The 27,718-nt window shown below is 30.0% G+C and overlaps 9 protein-coding genes and 1 non-coding gene across 18 annotated transcripts; 5 read left to right on the forward strand and 5 right to left on the reverse strand.

The window, feature by feature from the left end:
• Positions 1–1,299: 1,299 nt before the first annotated feature.
• On the reverse strand, positions 1,300–2,878 carry Mlc-c (Myosin light chain cytoplasmic). Of its 2 annotated transcripts, XM_076901550.1 has the most exons (4): positions 2,726–2,878; positions 2,595–2,622; positions 1,581–1,886; positions 1,300–1,482 (listed from the first exon to the last, which is right to left on the reverse strand). In XM_076901550.1, exons 1-4 carry the CDS (start codon positions 2,726–2,728, stop codon positions 1,376–1,378), a joined length of 444 nt encoding a protein of 147 aa, XP_076757665.1. In that variant the 5' UTR covers positions 2,729–2,878; the 3' UTR covers positions 1,300–1,375. The 2 variants fall into 2 exon arrangements, with proteins under 2 accessions (XP_076757665.1, XP_076757654.1); XM_076901539.1 differs by lacking the exons at positions 2,595–2,622; positions 2,726–2,878 and adding an exon at positions 2,022–2,383.
• A 906-nt stretch (positions 2,879–3,784) lies between these two features.
• LOC143427303 (WD repeat, SAM and U-box domain-containing protein 1) lies at positions 3,785–8,698 on the reverse strand. Its single transcript, XM_076901294.1, has 17 exons — positions 8,521–8,698; positions 8,251–8,422; positions 7,936–8,081; positions 7,380–7,606; positions 6,959–7,197; positions 6,710–6,800; positions 6,531–6,640; positions 6,302–6,444; positions 5,935–6,130; positions 5,718–5,863; positions 5,383–5,591; positions 5,031–5,293; positions 4,824–4,914; positions 4,643–4,737; positions 4,402–4,563; positions 4,185–4,332; positions 3,785–4,118 (listed from the first exon to the last, which is right to left on the reverse strand). Exons 1-17 carry the CDS (start codon positions 8,628–8,630, stop codon positions 3,961–3,963), a joined length of 2,706 nt encoding a protein of 901 aa, XP_076757409.1. The 5' UTR covers positions 8,631–8,698; the 3' UTR covers positions 3,785–3,960.
• A 753-nt stretch (positions 8,699–9,451) lies between these two features.
• On the reverse strand, positions 9,452–13,007 carry LOC143423512 (protein fem-1 homolog B). Its single transcript, XM_076894895.1, has 9 exons — positions 11,900–13,007; positions 11,467–11,807; positions 11,235–11,395; positions 10,955–11,115; positions 10,706–10,849; positions 10,404–10,633; positions 10,208–10,324; positions 9,975–10,081; positions 9,452–9,802 (listed from the first exon to the last, which is right to left on the reverse strand). Exons 1-9 carry the CDS (start codon positions 12,440–12,442, stop codon positions 9,645–9,647), a joined length of 1,962 nt encoding a protein of 653 aa, XP_076751010.1. The 5' UTR covers positions 12,443–13,007; the 3' UTR covers positions 9,452–9,644.
• Positions 13,008–13,386: 379 nt separating this feature from the next.
• Wrnexo (WRN RecQ like helicase) lies at positions 13,387–14,975 on the forward strand. Of its 5 annotated transcripts, XM_076900134.1 has the most exons (7): positions 13,395–13,497; positions 13,597–13,633; positions 13,830–13,960; positions 14,053–14,277; positions 14,355–14,499; positions 14,632–14,733; positions 14,835–14,975. In XM_076900134.1, the coding sequence occupies exons 2-7, from the start codon at positions 13,598–13,600 to the stop codon at positions 14,922–14,924; spliced, it is 729 nt and encodes a 242-aa protein (XP_076756249.1). In that variant the 5' UTR covers positions 13,395–13,497; position 13,597; the 3' UTR covers positions 14,925–14,975. The 5 variants fall into 5 exon arrangements, 4 of the variants coding, with proteins under 4 accessions (XP_076756270.1, XP_076756249.1, XP_076756247.1 ...); XM_076900155.1 differs by lacking the exon at positions 13,597–13,633 and having other exon boundaries at positions 13,387–13,497; XR_013102170.1 differs by lacking the exon at positions 13,395–13,497 and having other exon boundaries at positions 13,544–13,633; positions 14,615–14,733.
• Positions 14,976–15,002: 27 nt separating this feature from the next.
• On the forward strand, positions 15,003–15,792 carry Lipt2 (Lipoyl(octanoyl) transferase 2). The gene has a single exon (XM_076900167.1). The coding sequence runs from the start codon at positions 15,003–15,005 to the stop codon at positions 15,717–15,719; it is 717 nt and encodes a 238-aa protein (XP_076756282.1). The 3' UTR covers positions 15,720–15,792.
• A 326-nt stretch (positions 15,793–16,118) lies between these two features.
• On the forward strand, positions 16,119–16,191 carry Trnar-ucu (transfer RNA arginine (anticodon UCU)). The gene has a single exon. It is a non-coding gene; the product is annotated as a tRNA-Arg (tRNA).
• Positions 16,192–16,786: 595 nt separating this feature from the next.
• On the forward strand, positions 16,787–19,166 carry Chmp1 (charged multivesicular body protein 1). Of its 3 annotated transcripts, none has more exons than XM_076901498.1 (5): positions 16,787–17,100; positions 17,227–17,547; positions 17,734–17,878; positions 18,004–18,148; positions 19,144–19,166. In XM_076901498.1, the coding sequence occupies exons 1-4, from the start codon at positions 17,079–17,081 to the stop codon at positions 18,113–18,115; spliced, it is 600 nt and encodes a 199-aa protein (XP_076757613.1). In that variant the 5' UTR covers positions 16,787–17,078; the 3' UTR covers positions 18,116–18,148; positions 19,144–19,166. The 3 variants fall into 3 exon arrangements, with proteins under 3 accessions (XP_076757613.1, XP_076757604.1, XP_076757596.1); XM_076901489.1 differs by lacking the exon at positions 19,144–19,166 and adding an exon at positions 18,792–18,965; XM_076901481.1 differs by lacking the exon at positions 19,144–19,166 and having other exon boundaries at positions 18,004–18,206.
• On the reverse strand, positions 19,133–22,426 carry LOC143427540 (uncharacterized). The gene is made up of 13 exons (XM_076901800.1): positions 22,220–22,426; positions 21,935–22,062; positions 21,784–21,826; positions 21,503–21,644; positions 21,315–21,397; positions 20,912–21,084; positions 20,739–20,827; positions 20,299–20,553; positions 20,042–20,207; positions 19,734–19,971; positions 19,578–19,655; positions 19,330–19,475; positions 19,133–19,248 (listed from the first exon to the last, which is right to left on the reverse strand). Exons 1-13 carry the CDS (start codon positions 22,360–22,362, stop codon positions 19,133–19,135), a joined length of 1,800 nt encoding a protein of 599 aa, XP_076757915.1. The 5' UTR covers positions 22,363–22,426.
• A 647-nt stretch (positions 22,427–23,073) lies between these two features.
• On the forward strand, positions 23,074–25,648 carry Ist1 (increased sodium tolerance 1-like protein). Of its 2 annotated transcripts, XM_076895358.1 has the most exons (7): positions 23,074–23,484; positions 23,632–23,908; positions 23,993–24,151; positions 24,286–24,417; positions 24,487–24,540; positions 24,611–24,821; positions 25,097–25,648. In XM_076895358.1, the coding sequence occupies exons 1-6, from the start codon at positions 23,216–23,218 to the stop codon at positions 24,788–24,790; spliced, it is 1,071 nt and encodes a 356-aa protein (XP_076751473.1). In that variant the 5' UTR covers positions 23,074–23,215; the 3' UTR covers positions 24,791–24,821; positions 25,097–25,648. The 2 variants fall into 2 exon arrangements, with proteins under 2 accessions (XP_076751473.1, XP_076751464.1); XM_076895349.1 differs by lacking the exon at positions 25,097–25,648 and having other exon boundaries at positions 24,611–24,894.
• Positions 25,649–25,894: 246 nt separating this feature from the next.
• Obp59a (Odorant-binding protein 59a) lies at positions 25,895–27,631 on the reverse strand. The gene is made up of 6 exons (XM_076895373.1): positions 27,245–27,631; positions 26,892–27,121; positions 26,397–26,622; positions 26,264–26,299; positions 25,984–26,175; positions 25,895–25,922 (listed from the first exon to the last, which is right to left on the reverse strand). Exons 1-6 carry the CDS (start codon positions 27,305–27,307, stop codon positions 25,899–25,901), a joined length of 771 nt encoding a protein of 256 aa, XP_076751488.1. The 5' UTR covers positions 27,308–27,631; the 3' UTR covers positions 25,895–25,898.
• Between the last annotated feature and the right edge of the window lie 87 nt (positions 27,632–27,718).

Genomic DNA, 27,718 nt, shown 5'->3' on the forward strand with positions numbered 1-27,718 from the left:
TATTTTACTTTTCAACAATGAAAAATTCGCTAAATCAGCGATTGGTACGCGATATGAATTATCGTAGAATTACTAACACAGAAGGCAACCTTCCTGCTCAGGCGAATAAAACGATACTGAAGCGCTACTTGTTAAATGTCGGCTCGACTTGATTTCTCTCGATTCGATATATATCGATTCGATTTAAATCGATTATACTTTTTATTCATACTTTATTTATGCACGAGTATTTGTATACTTGTATTACGATATTAACATCTCTCACTATTATTATAAAAATTTAGGCCGTGCATATATGTATATATAATCTTACATTTCAGAAAAAAAAGAACAATAATAAAATTGTTTGTATTTTTAACCTCTTTTTACAATTAAAACGAACATTTCTTTTAACACTTTGCGGTCAAGGACTTCTTCAATTATATTTCTCGCTGAGTTGAATATATATTTTGTATAAAATTATACCTCATACTGAAGGGTTAAACATGTGATATTAATTAAAAAATATTTTTCTAGGAAAATACATCCAATAAAGGTGTATTAGTGAATAAGGACGCGACGTCGTTTATGCGGTAACAATCGACCGCAAAGAGATGAAAAGTGTTGGTCTTGGTTTTACAATTTAAACGAATATTATGCATGCTGTTAGTTCTTTAATTTCTGATAACTGAACACTAAAAAAACTGTTAATCACACTTTCAAGAAATTTTATTCTAGTTAGTGAACAGTTTTTTATAATGTAATTAATTAGTCTGTAAAAATAAGAAGGAAAGGATAGTTTTGTTTTTCTGATATTGTCCTAAAAATATTATAATATTTAAGAAATCATTTGCGTATTCTGGTGATTATTAAACATAATTATACATATTTAACTAAATTTTAATGTATGTATATATATGTATATATATATAAGCTAAGTTATTTAAATCGATTTCAATGATTATAAAAAAAATAATTTTACTACACTTGGCAAATGTTTGGCTTATTTACAGCATTTGACAGCATTACTGACAATTTTGCAAATATTCTTGAGCATCGATTTAAATGACTTACCCTGTATGTCGAAAGGTTAATGGAATGACTGAATTTTGTTTTTCTTTCTTTTTTTCCAAAACATTTCACGACTCCTTCTTATGAAGGTATAACATAGTCATTAAAGTAAATACAGTCACGCAGAGGTTGCTGATTCCATACTATTGTAATAGAGAGATAATCTGTTGGTAACTGTTATATATGTATAATTTTATGTAGTACATTATTGAATAGTTAGAAAATATAGTATAAGTAAATCAAAGAAAATAAATGTTCATAAAAATTTTATGAAAGATACAAATATTTAGGGTTAATAATTACTTGTATCTAATGAAATCGAAATTTAACCACACATCACTTGACGAACAAAATCTTCGTAATTAATGTTACCCTGTGAATCTTCATGACCAGCCAATAAGGTTTCAACTTCTTCATCGCTAAGTTTCTCACCTACAACAAATCGCAATTAATTAGTTACAGTTAACTGTAAATTAAACATTACTATTATGCAATGAATCATTGCTAAAGGACTATATCTTTTTACGTACCCAAGGTGGTTAAAAGATGTCTCAATTCAGCTGAAGATATAAAACCATTTCCATCTTTGTCAAAGTGACGTAAACCTTCTATAAAGTCATCAGCAGTATCGGAAGTACGAGATTTGCTTATAGCTTGATAAATTGGTAAGAATACTTCAAAACTGATACGTTCATCGGGTTTATGTTGATGAGTAAATTTTTTCACATCTGATTCAGTTGGATTCTGTCCTAAGGCGCGCAATGCATCGCCAATTTGAGCTACATGAATTTTTCCATCTCCTCGGCTATCAAATAATTGAAATGCCTCCTGAAATTCTGTAATAGTTAAAAAAATTCTATAATTATCACGAAATATGAACCAGAACAATTTATTTTCTGTCCATGAGCATATAAATGTTTATCATTTTATTTCAAATGATAATGAGTCTTGTGAACAATAAATTTATTTACCCTCAATAGATGACATCATTCTATTAGCAAGTTCTTGGTAACTACAACCATACATTATAGACTCTCTGTGTATTAAACTGATTTAAATGATATGAATTCGTCTTTTAGGAAATTAATTAACGAACTGCCGAAACCGTACCAAATTACGTATCACTTTCTATACGAGTTTAGTAATGTACAAAGTATTAGTAAACGTTGAACTTTTCTTTGGACCACAGTGTGTATGATGATTCACGAAAAACACACGTTCACAAGAACGGTTTAAAAACGAATATAAAGGTTGTAGCGTCGTTACGAAGCGATGCTATTCACGTTCTATCTCCGTTTCTTCTTTTCTGCTACTAGGTATTTCTTTCAAGTACCTAACCCCCACCCCCCCTCCCTTCTGACAAACCGTAAAAGGTAATCACTGACACGTAATTCGATGTCACCAGGGTGGGTCTAGTAAGGTAAACGATATTCTTGACCTAAATTGAAGATCGAGTCAAACTGTCGACACAAACTGTCTCTGTCTGCCCCCTTTAATCGTATTCTGCTTGGTATTAAACATAAATTTCATTGACATTTACTTACCTGCTAACTGATCCTCCGAGTAAGATGCCTGAAAACATGTATAAATTATTTTACCGTTACCTCTATTTAAGCGTATTATTAACAACGAAATAACACGAAGGAGAGCAACGAATTTATATAAAAATATTAACCATTTCGATCACCTATCCTTTTGCTGTTTCTTTTTGCCGTGAACGCGTGTATACACACGTAGGGCAACGAGCGCCTCGATGGTACTGTTTTTCAACCCAATAAGTATAGACAAGCCTTCGAAGAAGTTATGTAGTCGTATTCGTTTTTTATACTGTAACTGAAGTACCTACATGTACGAGTATTTAGAAAAATCGGAATATCTTCTTGAAAAATTAGCATCGTATGTTAAATTTTAAGAAAACAATCGTACAATTAGTAAAAAATAATGAAAGCAAAAAAAAAGAACTAAGGAAGTTGAAAGAATTACATTCGATTGCGCGAAAGCTATAACAATAACGTAACACGAATAACTAGAGTACAGGAATCTATGTATACGGTTAGTTTAATGGTTTATACATTTTTGTATTATTAATCTTATAAAATGTAAAGCTTTAAATTATCAGCTTTCTATTTCTATAACAATTATGTTCTTATGAGAAACGTGATTGTAGCTCTTTATTTCGGTTTATAAACGATGATTCATATAGTTTTACGTTTTGTCTCAAGAGGACACCACATTAGTGTTTAATACGGGAATGTGAGATTCTACCACAAATAGTACGTAAACATTAGATCGTGGCTGATTTTGTTGTACATACATACACATCTTACCCATACACACCAACTTCCTTCAGCATAAAGAAATCGTGTATAAAGTCTCGAACAACAGATATTTTTATATTTCTCTCCTCTTTATATATTAAATTTTCTCTTTGTTTCATTCACAATAAGATTCATAGCACGAATCAAAACTTGTATTTTTAAAAACTGAATAGAATCCATATGTTAACATATGTGTATAATTAACACATTTATTACTTGATATTTACAAAATTTTCACAAATTTACATACTTAATATATTATAAGTCCAAAACTGGTTGAGTACGTACATGTATAAATATATACTGTATAAATTTACAGTACAAGGCCATGGCAAGAAAAAGGTGAAAATTCTATGTGAAAAAGTAATTAAAAAATTTGTTATGAAATTTTTTCATTTCAGACTTTTAACAAGATCCTGTGCATATTTATAATCTGAACCTTTTACGAAGTTAGGTACAAATTTATAAGAGTGTATACAATTTTCTTTATACATTTGGTAAGTAATTTTGACAAGTGCAAGTTAAAATGTCAAATGCTAAGGCATTAAGAAATAGGTGCGAGGTAATGAAAAACCAGACAAAGTACTTAAAACTATGGACGGTTTCCATGAAGAAAGGTATATATCGCATTTCTGAGTTCTACATTTGGACTAAATGATGTATCTTGAAGATACTCATTTGTCATTGGACTGGTATATTTTCCACATAAAAACCATTCATTTATTGCTGCTTTTTCATAAGTAAATCCATCTGAAAAAGGTGAAATGCTTATTAAAACTAATGTTCTGGATCTTGATTTTTTTTTTAATCTCTTACCAGAACATTGGACAGGTTCTTTCATTATTTCATGTGTGATAGGACATAAAAATTCATGGGGTATGTTGACGTCATCTATGGGAATTTCTAAAAACTTGCTGTCCTCGCATCTTAACCAATATAGTTGTGTTTTAAGAGTCTCTGCTGTCTAAAATTGTATGCATAATTAGGCAACTAAACATGAGAAAAGGTATCATGAATTTGTAGTGCAACATACTTCTTTATCATCTTCTAAATGCAGTCTTTCTGTTAATTCATCTTCCGACACTGCTAATAATTGCCTTCCTGTTAAAGAAGCTGCACAAACTTTTTTAATTAATAGTGACAAACCTATTTTGTCTAACCATTTCAAAATATCATCAACATCCCAATCTGCAACCTTATACATTACAAATTTCATGCATTAATAACTCAACTTAAAGCATAATGTATATAGTATTATGCTTTTTAAAATATACCTTTTTCTTGTTATGCTTCAAGTTATTCATTAGCATATTTTGTGAAATTAGTTGTTGAGGTATTTTCCAGATTAAAATAGTTTTATCTAGAGCACCTGTGAATCATATGAAATAGTTGTTGGTATAATGAACAATCAAAAAAGCATGTATCAAACAATATAATTTATTAGTTGATTAGAACCTGTAATGAAGAGGGAAGTATCTTCTGAAAAAGCACAGGCAGTAACAAGACTTTCGTGCTTCTCCAACACGTATAAACATACCCCGGAATACTAAAATCACATTATTATTTTTACCATTATTATTATTATTATCATTATCATCGTTATTACTACTGTTACTTTTCATAAAGTTTATTTTTTATAAGAGAAAAGGGTAATCTACTCACTATGCTCCATATGCGCGCTGTTCTATCAGTAGCTACGCTCCCTACAATTTCGCTTTGATTCGGAGAAAACCGAACACAAGTTACATTACCACCATGTCCGGTGAAAGTCTTTTTTTCTTTATACTTTATACCATCATCGCTACCTCCAGGATTTCCTTCCATTTCTTCATTTCCTTGAGAAATTGTTATTTGCCACAACTTTACAAAGGAGTCATTGCCACCAGTGACCAACAGATAAGATTGTTTATTGCTACCTACTTTTCCTGCGATTCAGAGTAATAGTATATATTATCGACAATATTCATATATTCTTACTTGTAGTATTAATCTGAACACACACATGCATGCTTACCAAACTGTCCTAAATTAGATGTTTGATTAAAGTCACACCCTTGAACACCTAAATCGTGAGCTTCGTCGCAAGTTATCAATGCTATGCAACTTTTGTAATCAACTGTATTAAATAGTCTCCAGGTACCTTCGTTACACGCCGTAACTAAATAACGAGAATCATGTGTAAAAGCAATCGCATTTACAGCATCAGAATGTCCTTTGAAAATGCTGTAATACACATTTGTAATAACTTAAATATGAATACCATATTGCTTATATAATAAAAGGATAACGAATAAAAAATCCAATACAGATTTAAGGTGCCATTTACAACTAAAAACTTTAAATATGTACCAAAGTTCTTCCATGCTATCTACACTCCATAGTGTCGTTCGTTCATCATCACCAGCTGTAGCAATTTTAGTACCATCCGGTGACCATCGGCAAACACGAATACCGGATCCCGAATTTACAAAAGAAGATTTTGCTTGACAGCCGTTCTACAAGGAATTAATTTCGTATTAGTTGTCTAGAAACATAATTTACAATTTATAATACCTATATCACATACCTCGGTACTCCAAATAATAACCGTACCATCTAAAGAGCAAGAAGCAAGCATATGACCACAAGGGCTAAATTCTACATGATTTACACTATATTTATGACCATCTAGTGGACTGTAAGATTTTTCTTGAAATTTCATAGCAATTTCTGAATCGGCTTCGTCTTCAATCTCAATACTCCAAACTCGTATTAACTTGTCACTGAGTGTTTGTTATAATTAAAACATAAAAAAGTTAAGCAATATATATGTAAGTTTTTGGACAATATACATGCCTCAGTAATCATGGTACAACTATTTGAGCTAGGACACTGTACATTGTACAATCCACAAATCGTGTAGTAACACCTTGAATACATAATTTCTAACTAACCCAGATCCAGAAGCGATAAGATGATTTCCATAGAATGCTACACTGTTTACTACACCAGCATGTTCTTCTAATTTTTGAATTAGTTGAACGTCATTAATTGACGTTTCCGCATTTTTCATTACATTTTGTTCATATGTAGCATTCTAAAAGTATAAACGCGGAGTCGTTTTACTAAACGTTAGTAGCATGTAATTATTTTTAAATAATTTACAAAGAAAATACGACATACTTGTTCGTAACCATCTAAATGTAAAGTAGGTGTATATCGTCGTGTAAGTTCTGAGTTGAGAGATAAACCTCCTGTAAGATCCCATACAATCACAGATTTGTCGTTGGAGCCTGAAATATAAGGTAACAGTGAAATGTACCGGAAAGGTGTGTGTGAAAGGTATTTGATTAAAAAACTACCTGTTGCTAGTAAATTTCCATCCCTCGAGAATGCGCAGGACGCTACATATCTGTTATGCCCCGACATTATTGCAATTATTCTTCCAGTGCTCTAAAAGATATCAAATAATCTGAAGATGTAGCAAAAAAGCTATTATATTAAGCAGAATTATCAATATGTATATGAAAGCGTATGAAAAATTCAAGAGCACGGCAATCAAATAATGTAAAAATTTATTTCTTATATATTTTACTTGTTTTATTTTATACCGTTTCCCAGATCACCGCTGTTTTGTCGAGGCTGCTACTAACGATGTACAATCCATTTGTATTGAAACGAACACAAGTTAAGGCACTACTGTGCTTCTCCATAATCCTACAAAGACTTATTTTGGCAGTGCTTGGTTGAGATTCACATTTCGATTGTATTGTAGTTACCTCCCATAATTTTACATAATGGTCATTACCGCAAGTAACCAGCTGATACAGTTTCGTGAACGGTTCGTTACCTAAGTATGAATAGTGAGTTCTCGTTTATGTAATGGTAGTAAACTCAACGGTAAATATTACATGTATGCAATTATTTTAAAATACGTGCCATAATTATCGCATCGAGTAACGCATAAGTACTTAATGTGTGCCTCTTCAGAATAATCTTTAACAACTCGTGCTCTAAGAACTCTTTACGTACTTGTAATTTGCTGAGAAGTCGAAAAGTCGCAAGAGACAACACCTAAATCATGGGCATCATCGGTCCAGGCTAATGGAGTTATTGCCTGATTATCAAAAAGGTGTGAGTCAATAATACCAGTGATGGAGAATAATTTTAGGACACCAAAAGTACAAGTAGTAATTAACCAATCGGAATCTGGTGAAAAACATACACTCTGTATGGCACCGTCATGTTTTTGAAAACATCTAAAAGTGGACAGAGATAATGTTTTGTTATGTTAGTATTCGTGTATGTACTGTTCGACAACCATAGATATATATGACAATAATTTTACAAGTTGAAAGAAAATGATAATTGAGATTAATAAAATTGTTAACTTAAAGCTTTGATTTGGAGAAGAAACTACTCTAGAAGTCTGCCACATATATATACACTAATGGTGGAGCACACTGTTGGTGTAACATGTAATCAAAATCTTAAGTAAATGTTGAATGTTTTAACATACGTTAATTCATAAGTGAAATGATGAACCAATCTATACCTCTATTATATGGCATTGTAGTACTGTTCTTGCCTGATTAATGTGCGTCGAATTAAATCCCAAAGGCAAACTTGTCCATTATCTCCAGCAGTTACAAGTAGCGTTGAATCTGGTGAAAATCTACAAACCCTGACAGCTTCACCACCTACTTGAACCATAGTGTGAATTTTTGATCCTGTCTATAAAAAGGAGACAACATGTGATGATATTAGCTATTGATGTATGGTTCTAAAAGTAGATTTTATCTAAGTGATTTTTAGGGATTAAATTGCAACATTTTGTATGTAATGGAATCATTTTGATAAAAATTCTTTATTTTATATTTTATTTAATTATATATAAGCTTACCCGTAAATTCCAAAGCAATGTTGTACCATCTATACTAGCTGAAGCTAACATTGTTGACTGAGGGCTAACTTTTACGGATGTGACTCCATACTTATGTCCTTGCAATGGAGAAAAGTATGCTTCTACATATCCTTTGCCCGCTTGCCACTTCCAAACTCTAACATGTTTATCTCTGAAAAGCAAATAAATAAACTTAAACCATATTTTCCGTCTTACTTTTTCGTTTTGATTATATATTGTACAAAAATTCATTTAAATGATCAATCTTACCCAGATCCAGTTACCAATACGCAATCACCAGCAAAATCAACACTTGTTACATCATTAGTGTGTGCATTTAACATTTGCAGTACTTGTACATTTTCTATTACAGTGGTCATGTTTATACGTGGGTTTATTATATGGTTCTTAATATGTACTTATTTTGTCATTGTTTACCACATTAACAAACAATTATTCTATACTTTTTATCTAGGCAATTAAAAATAAATAAATATATATGTATAAAGTATATATGGTAGATGTGATATCGTCAATTTTTGTATCAAAAATGTGTGAGAAGTATACGGTGTAAAGAACTGTGGAAAGTTTGAGACTTTAACATTAATCAATATATAACCGCGGACAGTACGTAAGTTAAACATCAATGACGTGTATATAAATTGTGAAAATATACATAGTAAATAGTTGTATTAATTTCTCACATAACCCTTTTGAAACAAAGAATCAAATAGTAATACGTTTCATACTTATCAAAATTGATTTGTTGCACTATGTAATGTATCACATGTTGCTTATAAACAAGAAACAGAATTCGTTGTGCAACAAAGAAGTTTTGCGTACGAAACCTATTAGATTATGATGACGAATCGCTGAACGCATGTCTATTCAGCTGTAAAATCGATATGTCTGTGTATAAAACAAAAGTGGAACGATATGAAAAATATAGGTGACAATTTTAACTTCTTGATTTAAGCAGACACTTATTACAGTCTAACAAAATATACATAATAAACAACAAAGACAAATACAAATAAATTAGGGTATATAAGTAAAGAAAAAAAAAAGATCAATTTCAATGTACATGGGCAATTATAAATAAAAAGAAAAGTAATTAGAAATACATAGGAAAACAGATGATCAATACATGGGTCCAAAAGTGGCACCAACCATCATCTGCATGTAAATAATACAAAGATAATTTTTAATAAAAATCTCGTTATTATTCAATTAATAAATTGTTAAACAATTATTCCTACTAACATTTCAAACATTTCATATCTTACACACACTCAAAAAATGTACAGCAATTCAAAAATAAAGACTTTGGATTGGTTACATTTAGTACAACTCTTTAGGCATAATACATTTATTTTTTGCACTTAATGATAATTTTAACCCTGGTTAAGACCTGGTCCGTGAAGTTCAATAAAACTCTCTAAGGAACGTGGTACATTTCCGCAGTATGACAAATTATAAGCTTTTACCACTTTTGCGGCCATACATTTTAGTGACAATTTTGTTTGAGTCCTTAATATCATCTCTGCTACACCTGTGTATATAAAAACAAATTAAATACGTAAAATAAATATGTAAACAATTCAAAATACTGAATGATATTAGTTTTAAATGTAACACGTAAATTATTAAGTAAACTATTATTTCCATTAGATTAATGTAAACGTGTGAAGACTTATAAAATATTTTAATTTATTTAAGTAAACCTGTAGTGACAGCATCGTATGGAGTTTTCCCGTATCTATTTACTGTATCCATATGCGCTCCTGCGTCTATAAGTTCCATGATAATAGAGTGCAGAGTCATAAAATCGCTATAAAAATTCAAAAAGTATTAAATATTCAAGCAAAAAATCTAAGTAGGAGACGTAATGGTAAACTTTAAGACATAGTAATAAGACAAATAATAAATCTTACTAAAAAAAAAATATAGTAAATACCTAATAGATTCTCTATAACCAACAATAACATGTAGTGGAGTATTTCGTTCATTATCCATTGCATTTACATCAGCACCACAGTGTATAAGTAATTTAGCTGTTGCAGCACAAGGAAATCTGTAATATGTACACGTCAAACTTACTTTACTATTAAATTCTCTTTTGTTACCTTCAAATTGATAACTTATGAACTTACTTGCAAACATGGTTAGTATGGAAATCATCTACAAGGGTTGCAGCATTTACAGCAAGGTGTAGTAATGTCTGACCATCTTTTAAACGTAATTGTAGAGCACAGAGTTTATGAACTAAATAATGTGCTTTATTTTTATGTTCCTCCTCATATCTGTTTTCATTTAATGTTAAAAGTTTTGTTAAAATAGTTAATATGTACAAAGTAGTTGTAATATTTGATTCCATCTCCTCCTATAATTTTTAATTTCTAAGGATTAGTTCACCATTTTAAATTTGACATATAAATAAGTATTTTAAACTTACAATATGTTGTTCAATATCTTCCTGCGAATCAGGATTATTGATTTTAGAATTATTCTGGCTAAGTTCTGTTACACTGGCTTCTAGGACACTTAGAACCTGGCAAAAATCGAGATCTATTCCTACGTGTATCATTTGCGAAAATACCTATAAACACATTATATTAAATTAGAAACATGTAGTATACGTAAAATACATTAATTAAAAGGTTTTTTGATGATATGATTTTATAAGTAAAAATCTTACAAATACCTGCGCAAACCTTAAAAGATCCTTTATCACTGGTATATTGTTTAATTGTTTTAAGTGTAAAGCATGAAGCCAAAGATCTATACATCTATCAAATCTGGCACTGTCCGCGAAAACTGCTCCTCTGAATATAATATGATGTGGCACTTCTGGATTATGTTGTCCTAAGTTAAAATAGTAAATTAAAATAAATAAGTTATGAAAATTAAATATTAAGGCTTTGTTAAAGATTAAATATTAAAGTTTTCCATAAAATATAAATTATTCACTGTAACAGTAATACCTAGTATCCGCTCGCGAATAGCCAATGATTCCATATGAATAGCATTTTCATTATTTTTAATACTTTCCAATTTTTCCAGAGTCTCGCATTCTTTCCAATTATCATATGCTTTTATGGGTTTACCTAATCTTTTATAAATAATATTATCAGGATCACTGAACCTGTAATATTAAAAAATTAGTAATTTGATCCTTATCCTTTGTATTTTTATAGAATTATAAATGTTATTCACCTCAGTTCCATTGCTTTCCATAAATATTCATATGCTTCTGTTAGGGAATATCTGCGTTCATCATTAGCATAAGAAGCACCAAGTAGTTCGTATGCTTCAATTGCTTCTTCTTTAGTAACTGTTACATTTTTTATTAAATATTCTACAACTTCAGCTCTAGTTCGTCCTGCTGCTGCTATTAATGGTGTCATTCCATTAACATTTTTAGTCATAACTGTTCCATACTTCAATAATTCAGACACTATATTGGTGTGTCCACGTTCAGCTGCTAAATGCAATGCAGTTGCACCACAATTTGCTTTTTCATTTGGATTTGCACCTTTTTGTAGAAGAAATGTAACCTATTGTAAGTAACAGAAAAATTATTGACATCAATGTTATAAATATCTGAACAGAAAACTTTGAATCATCAAAATTATAACATTATACTTACAATATCTAAATGACCTTTATATGTAGCAATCATTAAACATGTATTATTAAATTGATTTGAAATATTTATATCTGCATTATGCTCTATTAAATATGTCACTATATCTAATCGTCCATCAAAACAAGCTGCTCTTAATGGTGTAGAGAGACTTTTAGTAGGATGATTAACATCTGCACCAGCCTTTACTAATATCTTCACAACTGTCAAATGTCCTGCACCAGCAGCACACCAGAGAGCACTTGCTTTTTCGATAACATATCCGTCAAATTTAACTGTCCCTTCCTGTTCCAAATCGGGTTTAAATTTTTCAAGCAATACTGTAACTACTTTATCACGACCGTATCGTGCAGCTATTATTAAAGGGGTACAATGCTGTCCATCTTCCAGCAATACTTTTTGGTTCATCACAACGTTAACGATTTTAGAGTCTAAGTTACTGAGAAGATTGTAAAGAGTAATAGCCAAACCATCCTTAGCAGCACAATAGACACGTGTTAAAAATAGTTGGGATATTGAATTTTTGTCCAACTTAGTAGATTCCATTTTGATCAGTATTCCTCTACAGATTCTTTTCGTATAGTAATGAGCCAAAAAATGAGAAATATTTTAACAACACTTTTCCTCTGTTTATCAAATTTGTCGATCTCATTCTAACCTTGAAATCTTTACAGACGTAAATATATACATACATATATACGTTGAATTTTGCAGAAGACTCTGTAGGCTATTTCAATGGTATACATACAAAATTAAACGGATAATCTTGCATCACAATATTATTTCGTTAGAATCACTATTATTTTTGTAACTATTTCACAATTATTTTCAAACTTTCAGTAGATGTTATATTATTACAATTTCTATTTTGACAGCTTCTAGAACTGCGCTATCTTAAAAGCATTAAAACGGAAAATCGAAACAAGCTATTTTCTGTTTCCTCTTTAATTGTTTTATCTATCGCAATCACTACTGGAATTATTGTTTATAACCAGATTTAAAAATTATGAGAAACATTTTAGAAAATTATTTAGTATATAAACTGCACACTGATGCGCCATTAAACTAGGATCCTGTCAACCCTACTTCTATCTTAATTCCCGACTCACCAGATGTTTTGAGAAACGACATTTTCATCTATGGCACGAGTAGTTCTGTGCTGCAAATAGAGATGGCGTGAATTGCTACTTCTGAATCACGAATATAATTCGAACACGTTCATTCATTGGTCGTTTCTCATCGTGATGTGTAACTGTTATCGTTTCTGATTGGTGGAGAGTATTAACACGTACAGTACGCAGTACATTTTATATTGACGATATTAAAACATCAAATCGTAAGTTACATACTATTTAAAAGAATATTATTAATCCTCCAGTTACTAAACTTCTTCCATAAATTAAAGCTGGCAATCGTTATCGCATTACTAAGATTTAGTATTTTTATGTGTGTTTATGTTCAGTACTGCCATACTATTTTCATGTCCACTGTTATCATGTTACCTCTTTGGCGCGCTAAGAGGGTTGAATAATTTTCCCGCTATTTTATAGTTATTCAAGCATGTGGTTATAAAAGGAAAAGGAAACTTAATTTTGAAATTTGTAAATAATTTCTAATATTAATTTCACTATTGTTATGAAATTGTAAATTTGTGTTAGTGTAAGGTTATTCATTTTTGTTTTTATGATGATTACACGCAGCATGCAACGAATTGATGCCGCCAAAAATTCGAGAGAGGTTAATATTTATTAACTAACGTGTAATATATGTTTTACATATATTTTGAAAGGTCGACCGTTCTATTAGGAAATATAATTACAGAATGTTGTATGTAACGATGAACATATTAGGGTTAATCTGTAACTACTGTAATTATTTTAATGAAATTTCAATGTTTTTCGTATATTATCATTGATTGTAACTGTTTTAATAGGAAAAATTGGAAAAGGACATTCTTGCAAGGGAAGAGTATGATATAAATAATTTGCCACCAATTAAATTTGGAGGATATATTAATTATGTCAGTGACTTTAATGCTTGTGCCATGATCTGTGATGATATTATGTAAGATTTTTATAACCGAAATTAATTCCGTGTAAGATGTACATGTGAGACATTAACATCTTACATTGAACCTTCCATTATAATTTCCTTAGAAAAGAAGTAGAAAATTCGAATCGTAAAGTGATACCGATAGGGTTTGATTTGGAGTGGCCTTTCAGTTTTCAAACAGGAAGTGGAAAGACAGCTCTAGCACAAATTTGTTTTAATAATAATGTTTGTCACTTATTACACATACATTCATTAAAAAAATTACCCGCAGCATTTGTAATCCTTTTAAATCATCCAAAAGTAAGACTGGTTGGAGTTAATATAAAGAAGTAAGTTTATTTTTAAGTGTATTGCATTAAATTTAATTTTTTGTATTGTTTTGCTACATATATATGTATATTTACAGTGATATCTGGAAGTTAGGTAGAGATTTCAGTGAATTTCCATCGTGTGATGTTGTAAAAAATAACTGTATTGATAGCGGTACATTTGCAAATCGAGTATTAAATAGATCTTGTCGTTGGAGCTTGGAAAGATTAACAGCATATTTGGTTAGTTTATCACAAACATAGCCTAACATTTAAGTAATTGATTTAACAGAAAAGTAATATTTTATTGTTGTTTATTAAAGCAGTATTTATATTACTTCTTAAGCAATGTTAATAGATTTTTATTTTCTTTAGCTTAAAAAAAAAATTGATAAAAGTCCAAGTGTAAGGAAAAGTAAATGGCATCTACATCCATTAACTGATGAACAAAGAATGTATGCTGCTACAGATGCTTATGTATGATTCATGCTAAACTGTTATTGTTGTAAAAAATGCATATTATTATTATAGAAGATATAGATTTGATTCTAAGAACAAATTTATTTATCCTTTTATAGGTTTCCTGGCTTTTGCATACAGTTATAGAAGAAAAGGCAAAGATAGATAGTACTGAGGAAAAGATATTGCAAGACATTTATCATATTTAATTCAATTTTCATTAAATGAAGCTTACAAAATTAAATTCTAAAATGTTATAAGCGTATAGATAATAATATTGCCTCGTTATGTCTACAAAAATAGTTAAGGTCTTATGGGCAGGAAGAATAAGTTATAATTATGGATTGAAGTTACAACAACTATTTGCAAAACAACATCATCAAAAGTTAAAAGAAGATAGTTGCAATACATTAATACTACTTGAACACAATCCAGTGTTTACGGTTGGAATTAGAGATAAGGAATACACAGTAGAAGATGAAGAAAGATTGAAAAACTTAGGTGCAGAATTTTTTAGAACAAATCGTGGTGGTCTTATAACTTTCCATGGTCCTGGACAATTAGTAGCATATCCTATATTAGATTTAAAGCAATTTAAAAGTAGTATTAAATGGTATGTTTGCCAAATAGAAGAGATGATTATTCGTTTGTGTGCAGAATTTGGTATTAAAGGTGAAAAATCTCCAAATACCGGTGTATGGGTGAATGATAAGAAAATTTGTGCTATTGGTGTTCATGGGAGTCGCTATATAACAACGCATGGTTTAGCATTAAATTGTAATACAGACTTGAGCTGGTTTAATCATATTGTGCCTTGTGGAATCAAAGGAAAGGGTGTAACAAGCATTAGTCAAGAGCTTAATACAAATGTCACTATTCAAGACGTATTACCTTTATTTAAAAATGCTTTCCAAGATCAGTTCAGATGTTCCTTAATTGAATACTCAGCAGAAGAATATTTTCAACTGTTCAACTCTGTCAATAAGAGTAATATGTGTATATAATATACCTCAATTATACAATTTAATAATTTTTATTAATCAATGTACATACCATTTTATTATCTATTAAATGAAAATAATAAAGATTATGTAATTATTTAATAAAGAAATTTATAGAATACAATTAAAAATAGTATTATCATGTATATTTTTTTATTATAATATGTGAAGCAAAATAGCTTAGTCACGTTACAATATATACTTTATAATACTAACAATATACTGTGTATTAATAGAACTTATTATATTATCTTGTTACTTTTGGTTTTTAATATCTTTCTACATTCTCTTCTTTTTTAATTAATTTTATAAATGTGTAAAAAAAGTAAATTAGAAACGTGAATCTTACAGTACCAAAAATTTGTTATATAGGTAAAGTATTATTAGCAACCCTGTTAACAAGTCCCTTTGGCGCAGAGGATAGCGCGTTGGACTTCTAATCCAAAGGTCGTGGGTTCGATCCCCACAAGGGATGATTGTGTTGAATTGAAATAATTATTTTTGTAATTTATTCTTAGTAAAATTTTATCGTACAAATTTAGTTTTAATTTCATCTATCGGAGAACTTTACGTTTGTACAGGGCATTTTTGCTAAAGAAAATAATCTCATCTTATTTTATGTATGCATTGTGTAAAATTGTTCATGTAAATGGAAACAAAGAGGACACTGTTAGATTATTACTAACACTAATACACATACAAATATTATTTGATACTCATTGATATTCTTCTCAATAAATTTTAATCTATCAAATAGTGTACATATTAGGAGAGACTAACATATAAATCTATTGTCATCTGTACATGCATATACATACACATAATCAAAATTAAGCTATCAGTAATTTAATAATAATATTATTATTGTACTATACTTAAAAGGAAAAGGAGTATGTATTTTGAAAAATGTAATTTATTTTGTATCTTAAACCATAAACTAAATTTATTGCAGATTGAACATTCTACCATACTTCGCTTGCGTTCAAGAACTTCATATTTTCAGTCGGTATAACAGTTTGCGTTCTACAAAAATCAATTTCAACCTTCTACCTATCACATATATATCTCTCATATGTGTCATCCGCTAAAAGATAAGAAATAATACTGACTAACGTGAAGTAATTCTTTTTTTAAGATTCTTAAACTTCTTGATCAGAATTGTCCGTAACTAGCATAATAATACTTGTTGGAATTGTTGATTGTCATGTTAAGTGAATTGATGCTTGAATGACATTTGACTCTGTCTATTACTCATAGCACTGGTTACTTGCAAAACTGTTGCTATTAAAATAGGTTAAATTTTATTATTTGAATAGTTTATTTTCTAAATTTTTCATCACAACGGGGGCTGAACAGTCAATCATGTCCGTCTCTCAGATGGAACGTATCCTTTCCAAAAAATTTTGTCAAATTTCTTTAAAATTCCATATTTTGCATATTTCCTTGCATATTTTATCTATGAATGCGATTGAATAATCTAGCAAAAATATTTTCCTAAATTAGTGTTAAGGAAATTTATTTAACCTCAAATTTGCTGTAAAAGAATTGGAGAGAAATTCAAAGAAATGCGAGAAAGAGGAAAAGGTAGAGAAAGCGAAGATAAAAAAGGCCATTCAGAAGGGCAACATGGAAGGTGCACGTATTCATGCGGAGAATGCAATTCGTCAACGTAATCAGGCACTGAATTATTTGCGTATGAGTGCAAGAGTTGATGCAGTGGCCAGCAGGGTACAAACTGCTTTGACTACTCGCAAAGTTACGCAGTCGATGGCTGGAGTTGTTAGAGCTATGGACGCGGCAATGAAATCAATGAATTTAGAAAAAATTTCGGGTAACGAAGAATTTTGTTTAATATATATTTCACTAGTCAAATTCTTATTGCAATCTTACATGGTTAGCCATGTAAAATTATAATTAAACTTATGTCACACACCCACAGAAATTTTATTATGCATTCTTAATTTATTGTTTCATACAGAATTTTGTACTCAATTATAGGTCTATTACTCAATTTTAGGTCTAATGGATAAGTTTGAAAGCCAGTTTGAAGATCTCGATGTGCAAAGCTCATACATGGAGAATGCCATGTCTCAAACTACAACAACTAATGTACCACAAAATGACGTTGATAGTTTATTACAACAAGTTGCAGACGAAGCTGGGTTAAGTGTCTTTCTCGAAATTATTTTACACAAATTACCATTACATATTCAAATTCTAAATTCTAACAGTCTAATGTAATATTGAATAATAACATTGTATATCTTATTCTGTATTGTATTTATAGCTTGGAACTGAATATGGAACTGCCATCTGGACAAATAGGTAGTATAGGGACCACCACTGTCAGTCAAGAACAAGATGAACTTACACAGCGATTAGCAAAACTTCGTGAATAGTAACATAGGTGAAAAAACTGCACATAAGCACAGGTACATGATCAAGAAAATATATGCTTGTCTGCTATAATTAATTGAGGATATTAATTTATTGAGGAAAGGAGAAGCATAAAAACATTTTATTTAATATATTCCATTTTTATTTTTGCTGTTTTATTTGGACAAAAATTGTTTAATAATAATGTAACAGAATGAAGCATATAATGCCTAAAGTTTGTTCTGTTCTTTTCTTTCTACAAAGTTAATTACGTAACTTCAATTATTTGTATATGATGTAATAAATGTATATTATTCAGTAAATGTACGTGCTTAACATAGACTTCGAAACGAAATTTTAAAGTAACTATAAAATTACTACAGAAACATTGTACCTTTATCCAATGTGAATATGCAGGTTGTTCAGCAAATTTTAATATAGAATTTAGGAGGAGATTTTAGACATTGCAATAAGGTGAAAATCAATAATTGCATTCTAAATTCAATCCTTTCATTTATGACCATCTTTGATCGGCTGTATTCCTGTTTAAATTGTACACTTACTGCAATATATATACATATGTGTATATAGTGAACGTGTTAAAGCGTTCTATAAAAGCATGTTTACTACATACTCATTTATAAAAAATCAGTTTTTAATATAATGAAAATTTATATTTTATTTTTTTAAAAATTACAGCTTTTATATAAGAAAAGTATTATTAACATACCATTTTAAGTAGTGTGTAATTAATTATGCGAAATACTGTAAACATAATAAGAACAAATTAATATTATGTAAAGGAGAATATAATTTTATATAAAGAAAAGTTATCAGAGAGAGAAGCTCTATTATGGCACTGATATTTATGTTGTAAGTATGCTAAAAACTAATTTGCAATAATGAATGCTTACATGTGTATCATATGTTAAATACACACAATATTATACATTAGCATTTATAAAAATAAATATTTAATATTTTACTTATTAAAAAGTTGTATATATAAGTACTTATAATTAGATAATGATCTCATGTATTTATGTTGTAGCTGTGTCTTCATTATTATCTGATACAGAGGATGAGTATTTTTCTATCCAAATTGTATTAAAAGATTCAGTTTGCTTCACTGTTATATATTTTTCCCTATGAAGCTCTACATATTAAAAAAGAATATTTAAATATTATATCAAGAAAACATGTAAATTAAAATGTAATGAGACCATTTGAAATTTACCTAAACAGTATGAAAAGGCGCAGGCAGCATCAATTCTATTGTATTTTTCTGGTGATACTAAATCATGAAATGTTATTAATTCTCTGTCTCTCCAGTAAACTTCCATTAATGCTATCAGTTCTTTTTTACTTAAGGATGCCTCGACGCTATAACAAAAAATTAATTTATACAAAATGTTAGTTGTCCATTTCCATTTCTCCATTCATAAATTTATCATTTTTTATATCAAACAAAATGGGATAACTAACCCAAGAGAAGGACTGTATTTTGATGTCCTTTTTACTTTTCTCTCGTCAGAAGGTATCTCTGATATCGTGATTTCTTCTCTAAAAAATTAAAAAATGAATGTACAAAAAAGTTAAAAACTGATATTAGTTAAGTATCATAAAAAAGTGAATAATAACCCAATTTTTTCTTCAAAACCAGTAACATCTGGAAGTGCAATTCCAGGTTTTATGATTTCTTCTGCCTCTTTTATCTGTTTTTCAGGTTTTTCCGCCTGAATATCTTCTACTGGAGGTATCTTTTCCAACATCTTGGATCTATTAGTTGTTTCTATGTCTGTGATTGCAATTTTGCTTAATAATTCATCTGTTTGATCCCGTAATCCGCTCGTAATATCCGCACGAATTACTTGCCCAGCTATAAAGTTATAACATGTACAATCATTTCATCACCTCATTACTTCATAAATGTAAAGGAATGTTTATACCTAATGTTTCTTCGACTTCAATTTCTTCGAATTCAGGTACATTTGGAAACTCATTTTCAACCACCAAAGGTTTGATAAGATGTTGTCTAAAAATTCTAATCAACGTTTTTCCCCACGGTTTGTTCTCAACTTTTACAGATGGCTGCTTTAAATGTTCGTTTCCTGACTGTTTAAGACTAACATACACAAGATGCAATGGCTAAAATACAAATGAGTTACAAAATGAGGTAGAAAAAGTTATTCACTTCACCTATTACTTCATTCAATGTTGAATAACTTACTTCTGTATGAGCTGCAATATTTTCGATGTATTTTCGCATTACGGCATTACTTATCGTAGTTTGTTTATCGAAAAGTTTTCTTCTTCTTAGCTTCTTAAATTCTACATCTTCGACAAGAGGAACTGTCTTTTGCTCCTGTATTATTGATGGTATTTCAAGTTCTGGTATCACTAATGGTTGTTCAATCGATGCGCATGGAATCGGAGGTGTTAGCCCTTTTGTAAGACTTATCTGTAAAACAAAATTCCTGTATAATTTTCTATAGTTAAAAAGGAGAAAATGATGAAAATCGAACGCTTGTTCTCTTCCAGAAAATGAGAAGCTTAGATCCTCATCATTTTTCCTTTCTAACTTCATAATTACATAAACTTAAAATTTTTTTTTATCGTCGAAGTTTCATTTTTTATCCGACATACTCTACTTCTTTTTTTAGGAGTTACTTCTGTGGGAGATACCAAAGCTCTTTTCTTAGGAGTTTCAGGAGCAAGTTTCGTAATTTGATGATCTAAAAGAAAAAAAGGAAATACTTGTAAAAATAATTAAATCTTGTTAAAAATAAGGGATATTAAATATAATGATCGTCGACAACCATCAACAACAAATCGAGATTCGTGGTAAACTGCTTCAGCGGAAGCTAATTGTGTTTTCTTCTCGGTTACGGTCGTTTCACTTTCAGTCCATTCAATATCTACCAAAGGAACTTTTTCCGATTTATCAATTGCTTTTCCTGAATCCAACCAACGAAATCCTTCTGGCCCATTTCTAAATAGCGAATGTAAATAATTTTACAAATCTTAGTAACGATTGTATACAAACAAAAAACAAATAATCTATTCATTCAAATCTTAGCGGTATTTAAGAATACATTCATCCATTTCTATTCATGCACACGTTGTACGTGAAATTGTTGGAGTTCGAGTGAAAATTTGAAAATATAGAATTAGAAAGGTTTAGGATCGTGGAACTGGTGAAAGCGCTGATAGGGAACTAACAAGGATTGTTCTTCCTCTTCAGGTAGTAGAAATTTATCCATGTCATCAAAGGATATTATCCCAAAATTCATTTCATCGCGCATCTATATTCGAACAATGTGATATTACCATAAATGCAAGACAAAATTTTATTACTAAAAATATACGCCTGGTTTATCTGTCTACAGCGAGATAACTCTTTTTCTTACCAAATGTCTTACAATAGAAGTGTAAGGTTCATCCGTAATCAAATGCGAATCAGAGACTACATTTAAATTCCGGAATACTTCGTCTAAGGGAGGAATTTGCGGTAACTCGAATGTTGGTGGTCTAAAATCGGGCTCGATATACCTATGAGAAATAATTTTTAAAACTTTCAATTACTCTTTCCTTGCAAATTCTCAGGCCTAATATACATTATAAAATATTTAAATGTTAAATATTTTAGATTTTTCGAAAGAAATAAATGCTCCAAATTTAGATACTTTACCTAAACGAAGTATATAATTTGCTAGTCATTCCAAATAACTCGTCTGTAATTAAAACAAAAATTAAACAGTAAACTAGCATAACTAATGTCCCAAGTGTCGCAAATATCATGTACAGAGTATGTCATAAAATAAAGAAAAAAATTTCGTGACCTTGAAAAAATTTTGTCTGATAGTAAAGTACTTTTGTAACACCGTACGTTAATTGGGAAGAGAGGTAGAGACTTAATCTACAAGAGGTGCTTCCTCTACGTACTTGGAACGTCGATAAAATTTCTTCGCTAAAAATGAAAACAATGCTGTGAATAAACGTATAATTTGTATTGTCACAACAATAGAATAAAAGACTGCCGATCTCGGATGATTTAATTGTAAACGAGAAAGGGTAAAACATTTGAGAGTGTAAGAGCGATTTGAAATATATAAGAATCTCTTTACCAAATGAAAACTACATCGATCTTCTTAATAGAAGCCGAGCTGCAAGTCTGCTTGAACATATTTTCACTAAGATTCGCAGCCAGCCAGCATCGCGCCAGTTTGCCTCTTCTTCGAAGAGAAAGAAGTACGTCTGAATAAAACATCGGAGTGGCAAAGTATAATTAAACAATGGATCTGAGCTAAAATGCGAATCGTAAACGGCACCAATTTTTGTTTCTACCAGATTCAACGGAAATGTATCGCTAAAAAATCGCTAAAGAATCGATTGATCGATTTACCGAACCGCGCTCCATCTAGGAAATTAAATATGTTTATATTTGTTATTTATATTTTGCTGCATAATATAGATATAACGTTTAAATATAAACGATAAGAAATTTAATTACGTATTCGTCTTCATCCATCTTATGACGTAAACTTAATTACTCTAAATGATATTTCTTCATTTAAAATATACGCATCTATCTTTGGCATTTGAAAATCACATTTTACACGTAATCCTCCATAAATCTACGCATGACTGTAGTATTACTAATAAAATCGTTTATCTTGTCGATTTATAATACTATTCCAATCACGAATCTAAGGTTACGATTGTATTTAATGCTTAAACTTGTAAAATTACTAGTAAGGATCAAAGTGTTCGAAAATGGCGCCTTGTTCTTAGGTGCGCGCACATTTTTTATAATACATTTAAAGAAAATTATATGCCTGTGTGTATATAAGTATGATTCACGAGCAACGTTACGTTTCTTTTATTTATCGGAATTAATTTCGTAATTTTCATTGTAAATTTCTATAATATTTTAAGCGCACATTCATTGTATAAATAAAAGTAGCCACGATTGAAAGTTGTCGCGTATAGAAGAAATTTGTATCGTGCATACTTAATCTCTGAGCTGTCACTTTCCGTGTAACCTCTATTTTATCTACTACACGAGAGTATGAGAGATTACATCAATTTTGTTCATTTGTGACAAGAACGACCGAGCAACCATGTTTTCGAGCGGACCGAATTACACGAAATTAAAGACGCACCTGCGTCTGGCAATAAATCGGCTGAAATTGCTCGAGAAAAAGAAAACCGAACTCGCTCAAAAAGCACGGAAAGAGATAGCCGACTACATCATTGCTGGAAAAATTGAGAGAGCAAAAATACGCGTCGAGCACATTATCAGAGAAGATTACATGGTTGAGGCGATGGAATTGATCGAAATGTATTGCGATCTCTTGCTTGCACGTTTTGGTCTTATTCAGCAAATGAAGTTAGTATGCCGTTCAAGCAATTGACGATCAGTTGTGGAACGCTATATTTACCAATTCAATTCCTTGTACTTTGATACGCTAATCTGTTACAATTTATTAATAGAATAAAAATATTGAATCATTTTGTTATATGTTTGTCGTTGTAGAAACTTGGATGAAGGATTAGCAGAAGCTATTTCTACAATAATTTGGGCTGCTCCCAGAATACAAACCGATGTTCAGGAAATGAAAATAATCGCTGATATTTTAACAGTAAAGTATGGGAAACAATATACAGAAGCTTGCAGAGAAGAAGCAGTGCAAACTATTTCTGAAAAGTTAAAACATAAAATGAGCGTACAGTCACCATCTAAACTACTCGTAGAGAAGTATCTTATAGAGATTGCAAACAATTACAATGTTGAATATAAACCAGATCCACAGGTGAAAAATGAAACAGTTATTAATGTAAATAGTAACACATTTATCTTTATTACAACATTAAATCTATTAATTGTAATATTATAGGTAATGGCAGAAGGTCAAGATGCTTTGCTGATAGATGTTGGAAGTAATGGAGAAAGAAACAATTTAGATGTAGCTTCTGGAGGTGGTATACCACAACCTGTTGGTTTTATAGGCTTTCCGCAACCTCCGCTATTACCAAATCCTACATCTAATTTAATTGTCAGTAACTATGTATTGTATAAGTATTTTTTACTTATTTTTATAACACATTCAAAACTTTTAACACACTAGTGTATTTTTTGAAGAGTAAGATCCATATCTGTTGGTGTTTCTGTAACAATTACTCGTTTCAGAATTCAGAGAAAGGAGCTTTAGGATTTGTAACTCCATCGGGACCTTTAGAAAATAAAGATCAAAATGTTCCTTATAATCCACCTAATGTTTCATACAACATTCCGTTAGATAATTCCAATGGAAATAAATCTGTGAGTTATATAATATAATTCTTATTAATTAAATTATGTATGGATTAACAAATTTGTTTGTTTGTTAAGGAGGATGATTTGCCACCACCATATGGATCATTTCCACCTGACTTAAATAAGCAGGTAATACAAAGTATTTCTTATACATTTGTGTTAATATATTATGTAATATGTGTATCTAAAACTTTTATAGTCTGACCAGAAACCAAAACCACAACCGCGATCGAAAATGCCAATGAATGATTCTCAGCTTCCAGATTTGCCAGCTGTACCATCGGATAACGATTTACCATTAAATAATCCATCTACAAGCGAAGACATTGATTTCGTTGATTTAATGAAACGCTTTGAAGATTTAAAGAAAAGGAAATAGTTTCTTGTCTTTCTAAAGATATATTTCAAATGTATGTATCATAATACGGCTATTGTAGCTACAACTAAAAACAAGAAATTCTACTTTAATATAATATAGTATTATGATATTATGAATATCTCTATTTAATATAATAATGCTAAACATATTTTATTTGCAATCTTTTTTAAGAAAAAAATTTATATGTAGCTTTAGTTCCAAACATATTATGTCAATTTCATCAAAAGTTAAATATATTTTAATTTTTAAATATATCTAATATATAAATATTCATATTTTAAAATAATTGATACTCTTCACTTTCAGATTCTTATTTAACATTCATTAAATGTTTATGGCAATGGCTTATAAAAAATACCGTCAATTTACTTCAGTCTACATTTTTTTTTAACATTTCGCATTATTGCAAAATGAAAAATTTCGCAATGGAAGTTTACAATACTGCTGTACTACACATACATATGACGCATTACTGTCACACTGAAAGTACTAGAAACATGTCATATTAAAATGATATATACAATATTTTCTGTCACTCTAATTTTTAATAAAAAACAGTCTCCTTGTAGTATTGGAATGTTTCGTAGATATAAATTACAATATTGCTGCAAGTTAGTAAATTGCAATAAATGAAGCAAGAAATGTTTAAAATATTGTTTGTAAATATTGTAAACATATACAAACTTCTGCACGATGTACATTATCAATCACAAACTGAACAATTTTAATGTAGAGTGCTTCCAGAAAAAAATTAATTTTTAATGTAATTAAAATTTGTACAAAAACCATTTTTGCTTAAAATAAGTAACAATATAATTTTATATTGTTTTATAAAAAGGATATTCTTTCATAATCTTTGTTTCGCAATATTGTAATTTAATAGTTTGTAGAAAGCTATTTGTAAAAAAATATATATATATATATAAAATAATAGTTCGCAAAAAGTTAGTGTTCACAGACATTGTAATAAAATATTTACAAGCTTTTTTCAAAATGCCTTTATTGTTTTGTATGCATAAATATGTACACACAAATACAATATTGTTATTGTATACACGAAGTTTTAATATCTTTAAATAGTAAGTAGCATGAAATAGTTCTTTCTTCTTTAATTTTTCCAATCTTCACAGTTCTAAAATTCAATTTATGTAATTAATATTATATAATTGTTGCTTATATTAAAAGATACTCACTTGCTGACCCTTTTCAGCCAAACATGTTAATAGATTTTGCGAAAATTCACATTTTTCTTGTTTGTTCGATTCCAAATATCGAAAACATTCTATGATTGACTCTTCTACAAAATCCTTCAATTCAGGATCTTGAATATTTTGGCTCATCAATGGAATTACTTGATCTTTATCTGGAAATCCCTTTTGATCTACCTATTACATATTGAGTAATAAACAGTATTACTTATTTAAATAAAATAATTGCTCCCTATTTTAATTTGCAAATTATAATAATACTTACAGCATTCAATTCATTGAAGAAACATTGTATGATGCACTACAATAAATTCAAGTTCAGAATTGTCAACGTGGAATGCAAAATCTTGCAAACAAATTGTAAGATATAAAATTCGAGCGAAACTTGCTATTCTTACCGCAGATTCTCGACCGGTATTGTTATTAAAATGCTTATCTTCGTTATTCATATCTGCATTATTAAAATGCATATCTTCGTTATTCATATCTGCATTATTAAAATCGCTTCTTCTATTATGTGCATTCCACAAATCCCGATCGTTAGACATGCGAGTATCCCTTACATTTCCATTAATTGAATGATTAGACGAATAATTATTCATATTGCTATTCTTGTCTGAATTTCTGTACTCATATACACACGAACAATTTACTATATACTTACGTATGTACAATTAAAACTTAACGATAAAAATAGATGACAAATAATAGACAATAATATCGGTATATCGATGAAGGGTACATTCAACGAAAAATTTCTATTTTTCTACTTGTTGATCACTTTTTAATATAAAATAATTATATTGATTTAATGTGCTTTACCAATATACCGACGGCAAATGTAATACATATAATTATTATTTAAACGAAAAATAATTTATTTAAGTTCGCACCCGTATCTTTGATTACTGTTAGATTGATTATACGAGCGTCTATCGTTCTTTTTGTTGAGGAAATCTTTATCGTACATATATTCCTCGGAACTGGAATCACTTTCTGAACTACTATCTTCCATAGACATAGAATCATCTGCGCTTAAACCAGCATAGCGGTTTTTACATATCTTCAGCACTTTTTGAAATTGTGCGTCCATTTGTTGGTTTCCAGAACGACATCTTAAAGACTGAAAATATATTCCTCTACTTTTTAAATTAATAACGTTAAACGGAACATTTCAATGTTAAAAAGTTTACGTAGCAAATAACATATTATACAAAATAAATGTACGGTTTTTAAATCAACTTACTGCTCCATTGTGAAAGAATAGTAAAGCGGTATAACACAAGATAAATGGAACAAAACTGTCCATGGTTTACACTGATGTTACATCGATTTAACTTACAACTGTTGGAAGCGCGTTCTCTTCCGACCAAATATATAAACGAAATTAACAGGAAAAGATGGTGACGTTAATTGCATATCATTCTATCTTTGAAAAGAATTTGAGTTCAGTGGACGTTTCGGTGACACGTTGTATCCTGAATTATTTGCTTCCGGTCAAACAGCAAATTGTGTAATTCTAATTGAAATGAACATCAGAATTTTTATTGTCCCCGCGAAACCATTCTCGTAATCAGGAAAATCTATTTCACAACGCTCGATGAAGATAATTAATAATAAAATTATGTCATTTCTATGCGAAAGTTATGTATGCTTTTTTTTTTTATTTAAAAGTCTAGAAATATAATGTAAAAAAGATAGATAAGTGTAGGCAAGTATA

The sequence above is a fragment of the Xylocopa sonorina genome, chromosome 1 (genome assembly GCF_050948175.1).
Source record: "Xylocopa sonorina isolate GNS202 chromosome 1, iyXylSono1_principal, whole genome shotgun sequence".
In the NCBI taxonomy this organism is placed as follows: Eukaryota; Metazoa; Arthropoda; class Insecta; order Hymenoptera; family Apidae; genus Xylocopa; species Xylocopa sonorina.

What these genes read in the sequence shown, in the direction of transcription:
- Mlc-c (XM_076901539.1), bottom strand. Translation starts at nt 2,076, where the DNA reads ATGTATGGTTGTAGTTACCAAGAACTTGCTAATAGAATGATGTCATCT. An exon ending in AATGATGTCATCTATTGAGG is followed by an intron (nt 1,887 to 2,021) that starts GTAAATAAATTT and finishes TAACTATTACAG; the next exon opens with AATTTCAGGAGGCATTTCAA. An exon ending in ACATCTTTTAACCACCTTGG is followed by an intron (nt 1,483 to 1,580) that starts GTACGTAAAAAG and finishes GATTTGTTGTAG; the next exon opens with GTGAGAAACTTAGCGATGAA.
- LOC143427303 (XM_076901294.1), bottom strand. Translation starts at nt 8,630, where the DNA reads ATGACCACTGTAATAGAAAATGTACAAGTACTGCAAATGTTAAATGCA. An exon ending in CATTGCTTTGGAATTTACGG is followed by an intron (nt 8,082 to 8,250) that starts GTAAGCTTATAT and finishes TCCTTTTTATAG; the next exon opens with ACAGGATCAAAAATTCACAC. An exon ending in CAGCGCGCATATGGAGCATA is followed by an intron (nt 4,915 to 5,030) that starts GTGAGTAGATTA and finishes ATGTGATTTTAG; the next exon opens with TATTCCGGGGTATGTTTATA.
- LOC143423512 (XM_076894895.1), bottom strand. Translation starts at nt 12,442, where the DNA reads ATGGAATCTACTAAGTTGGACAAAAATTCAATATCCCAACTATTTTTA. An exon ending in ATCTTTTAAGGTTTGCGCAG is followed by an intron (nt 10,850 to 10,954) that starts GTATTTGTAAGA and finishes ATGTGTTTATAG; the next exon opens with GTATTTTCGCAAATGATACA. An exon ending in AAGATATTGAACAACATATT is followed by an intron (nt 10,634 to 10,705) that starts GTAAGTTTAAAA and finishes TAAAAATTATAG; the next exon opens with GAGGAGATGGAATCAAATAT.
- Wrnexo (XM_076900132.1), top strand. Translation starts at nt 13,580, where the DNA reads ATGATGATTACACGCAGCATGCAACGAATTGATGCCGCCAAAAATTCG. An exon ending in AAAGATTAACAGCATATTTG is followed by an intron (nt 14,500 to 14,631) that starts GTTAGTTTATCA and finishes TATTTTCTTTAG; the next exon opens with CTTAAAAAAAAAATTGATAA. An exon ending in ATGCTGCTACAGATGCTTAT is followed by an intron (nt 14,734 to 14,834) that starts GTATGATTCATG and finishes ATCCTTTTATAG; the next exon opens with GTTTCCTGGCTTTTGCATAC.
- Lipt2 (XM_076900167.1), top strand. Translation starts at nt 15,003, where the DNA reads ATGTCTACAAAAATAGTTAAGGTCTTATGGGCAGGAAGAATAAGTTAT.
- Chmp1 (XM_076901498.1), top strand. Translation starts at nt 17,079, where the DNA reads ATGTCCGTCTCTCAGATGGAAC. An exon ending in GAATTTAGAAAAAATTTCGG is followed by an intron (nt 17,548 to 17,733) that starts GTAACGAAGAAT and finishes ACTCAATTTTAG; the next exon opens with GTCTAATGGATAAGTTTGAA. An exon ending in CAAGTTGCAGACGAAGCTGG is followed by an intron (nt 17,879 to 18,003) that starts GTTAAGTGTCTT and finishes TTGTATTTATAG; the next exon opens with CTTGGAACTGAATATGGAAC.
- LOC143427540 (XM_076901800.1), bottom strand. Translation starts at nt 22,362, where the DNA reads ATGTTTTATTCAGACGTACTTCTTTCTCTTCGAAGAAGAGGCAAACTG. An exon ending in GTTATTCAACATTGAATGAA is followed by an intron (nt 20,208 to 20,298) that starts GTAATAGGTGAA and finishes AGTCTTAAACAG; the next exon opens with TCAGGAAACGAACATTTAAA. An exon ending in CGCCTTTTCATACTGTTTAG is followed by an intron (nt 19,249 to 19,329) that starts GTAAATTTCAAA and finishes TTTAATATGTAG; the next exon opens with AGCTTCATAGGGAAAAATAT.
- Ist1 (XM_076895358.1), top strand. Translation starts at nt 23,216, where the DNA reads ATGTTTTCGAGCGGACCGAATTACACGAAATTAAAGACGCACCTGCGT. An exon ending in GGTCTTATTCAGCAAATGAA is followed by an intron (nt 23,485 to 23,631) that starts GTTAGTATGCCG and finishes TTGTCGTTGTAG; the next exon opens with AAACTTGGATGAAGGATTAG. An exon ending in ATCCTACATCTAATTTAATT is followed by an intron (nt 24,152 to 24,285) that starts GTCAGTAACTAT and finishes TACTCGTTTCAG; the next exon opens with AATTCAGAGAAAGGAGCTTT.
- Obp59a (XM_076895373.1), bottom strand. Translation starts at nt 27,307, where the DNA reads ATGGACAGTTTTGTTCCATTTATCTTGTGTTATACCGCTTTACTATTC. An exon ending in TATTCTTTCACAATGGAGCA is followed by an intron (nt 27,122 to 27,244) that starts GTAAGTTGATTT and finishes ATATATTTTCAG; the next exon opens with TCTTTAAGATGTCGTTCTGG. An exon ending in TCTTCAATGAATTGAATGCT is followed by an intron (nt 26,176 to 26,263) that starts GTAAGTATTATT and finishes AATATGTAATAG; the next exon opens with GTAGATCAAAAGGGATTTCC.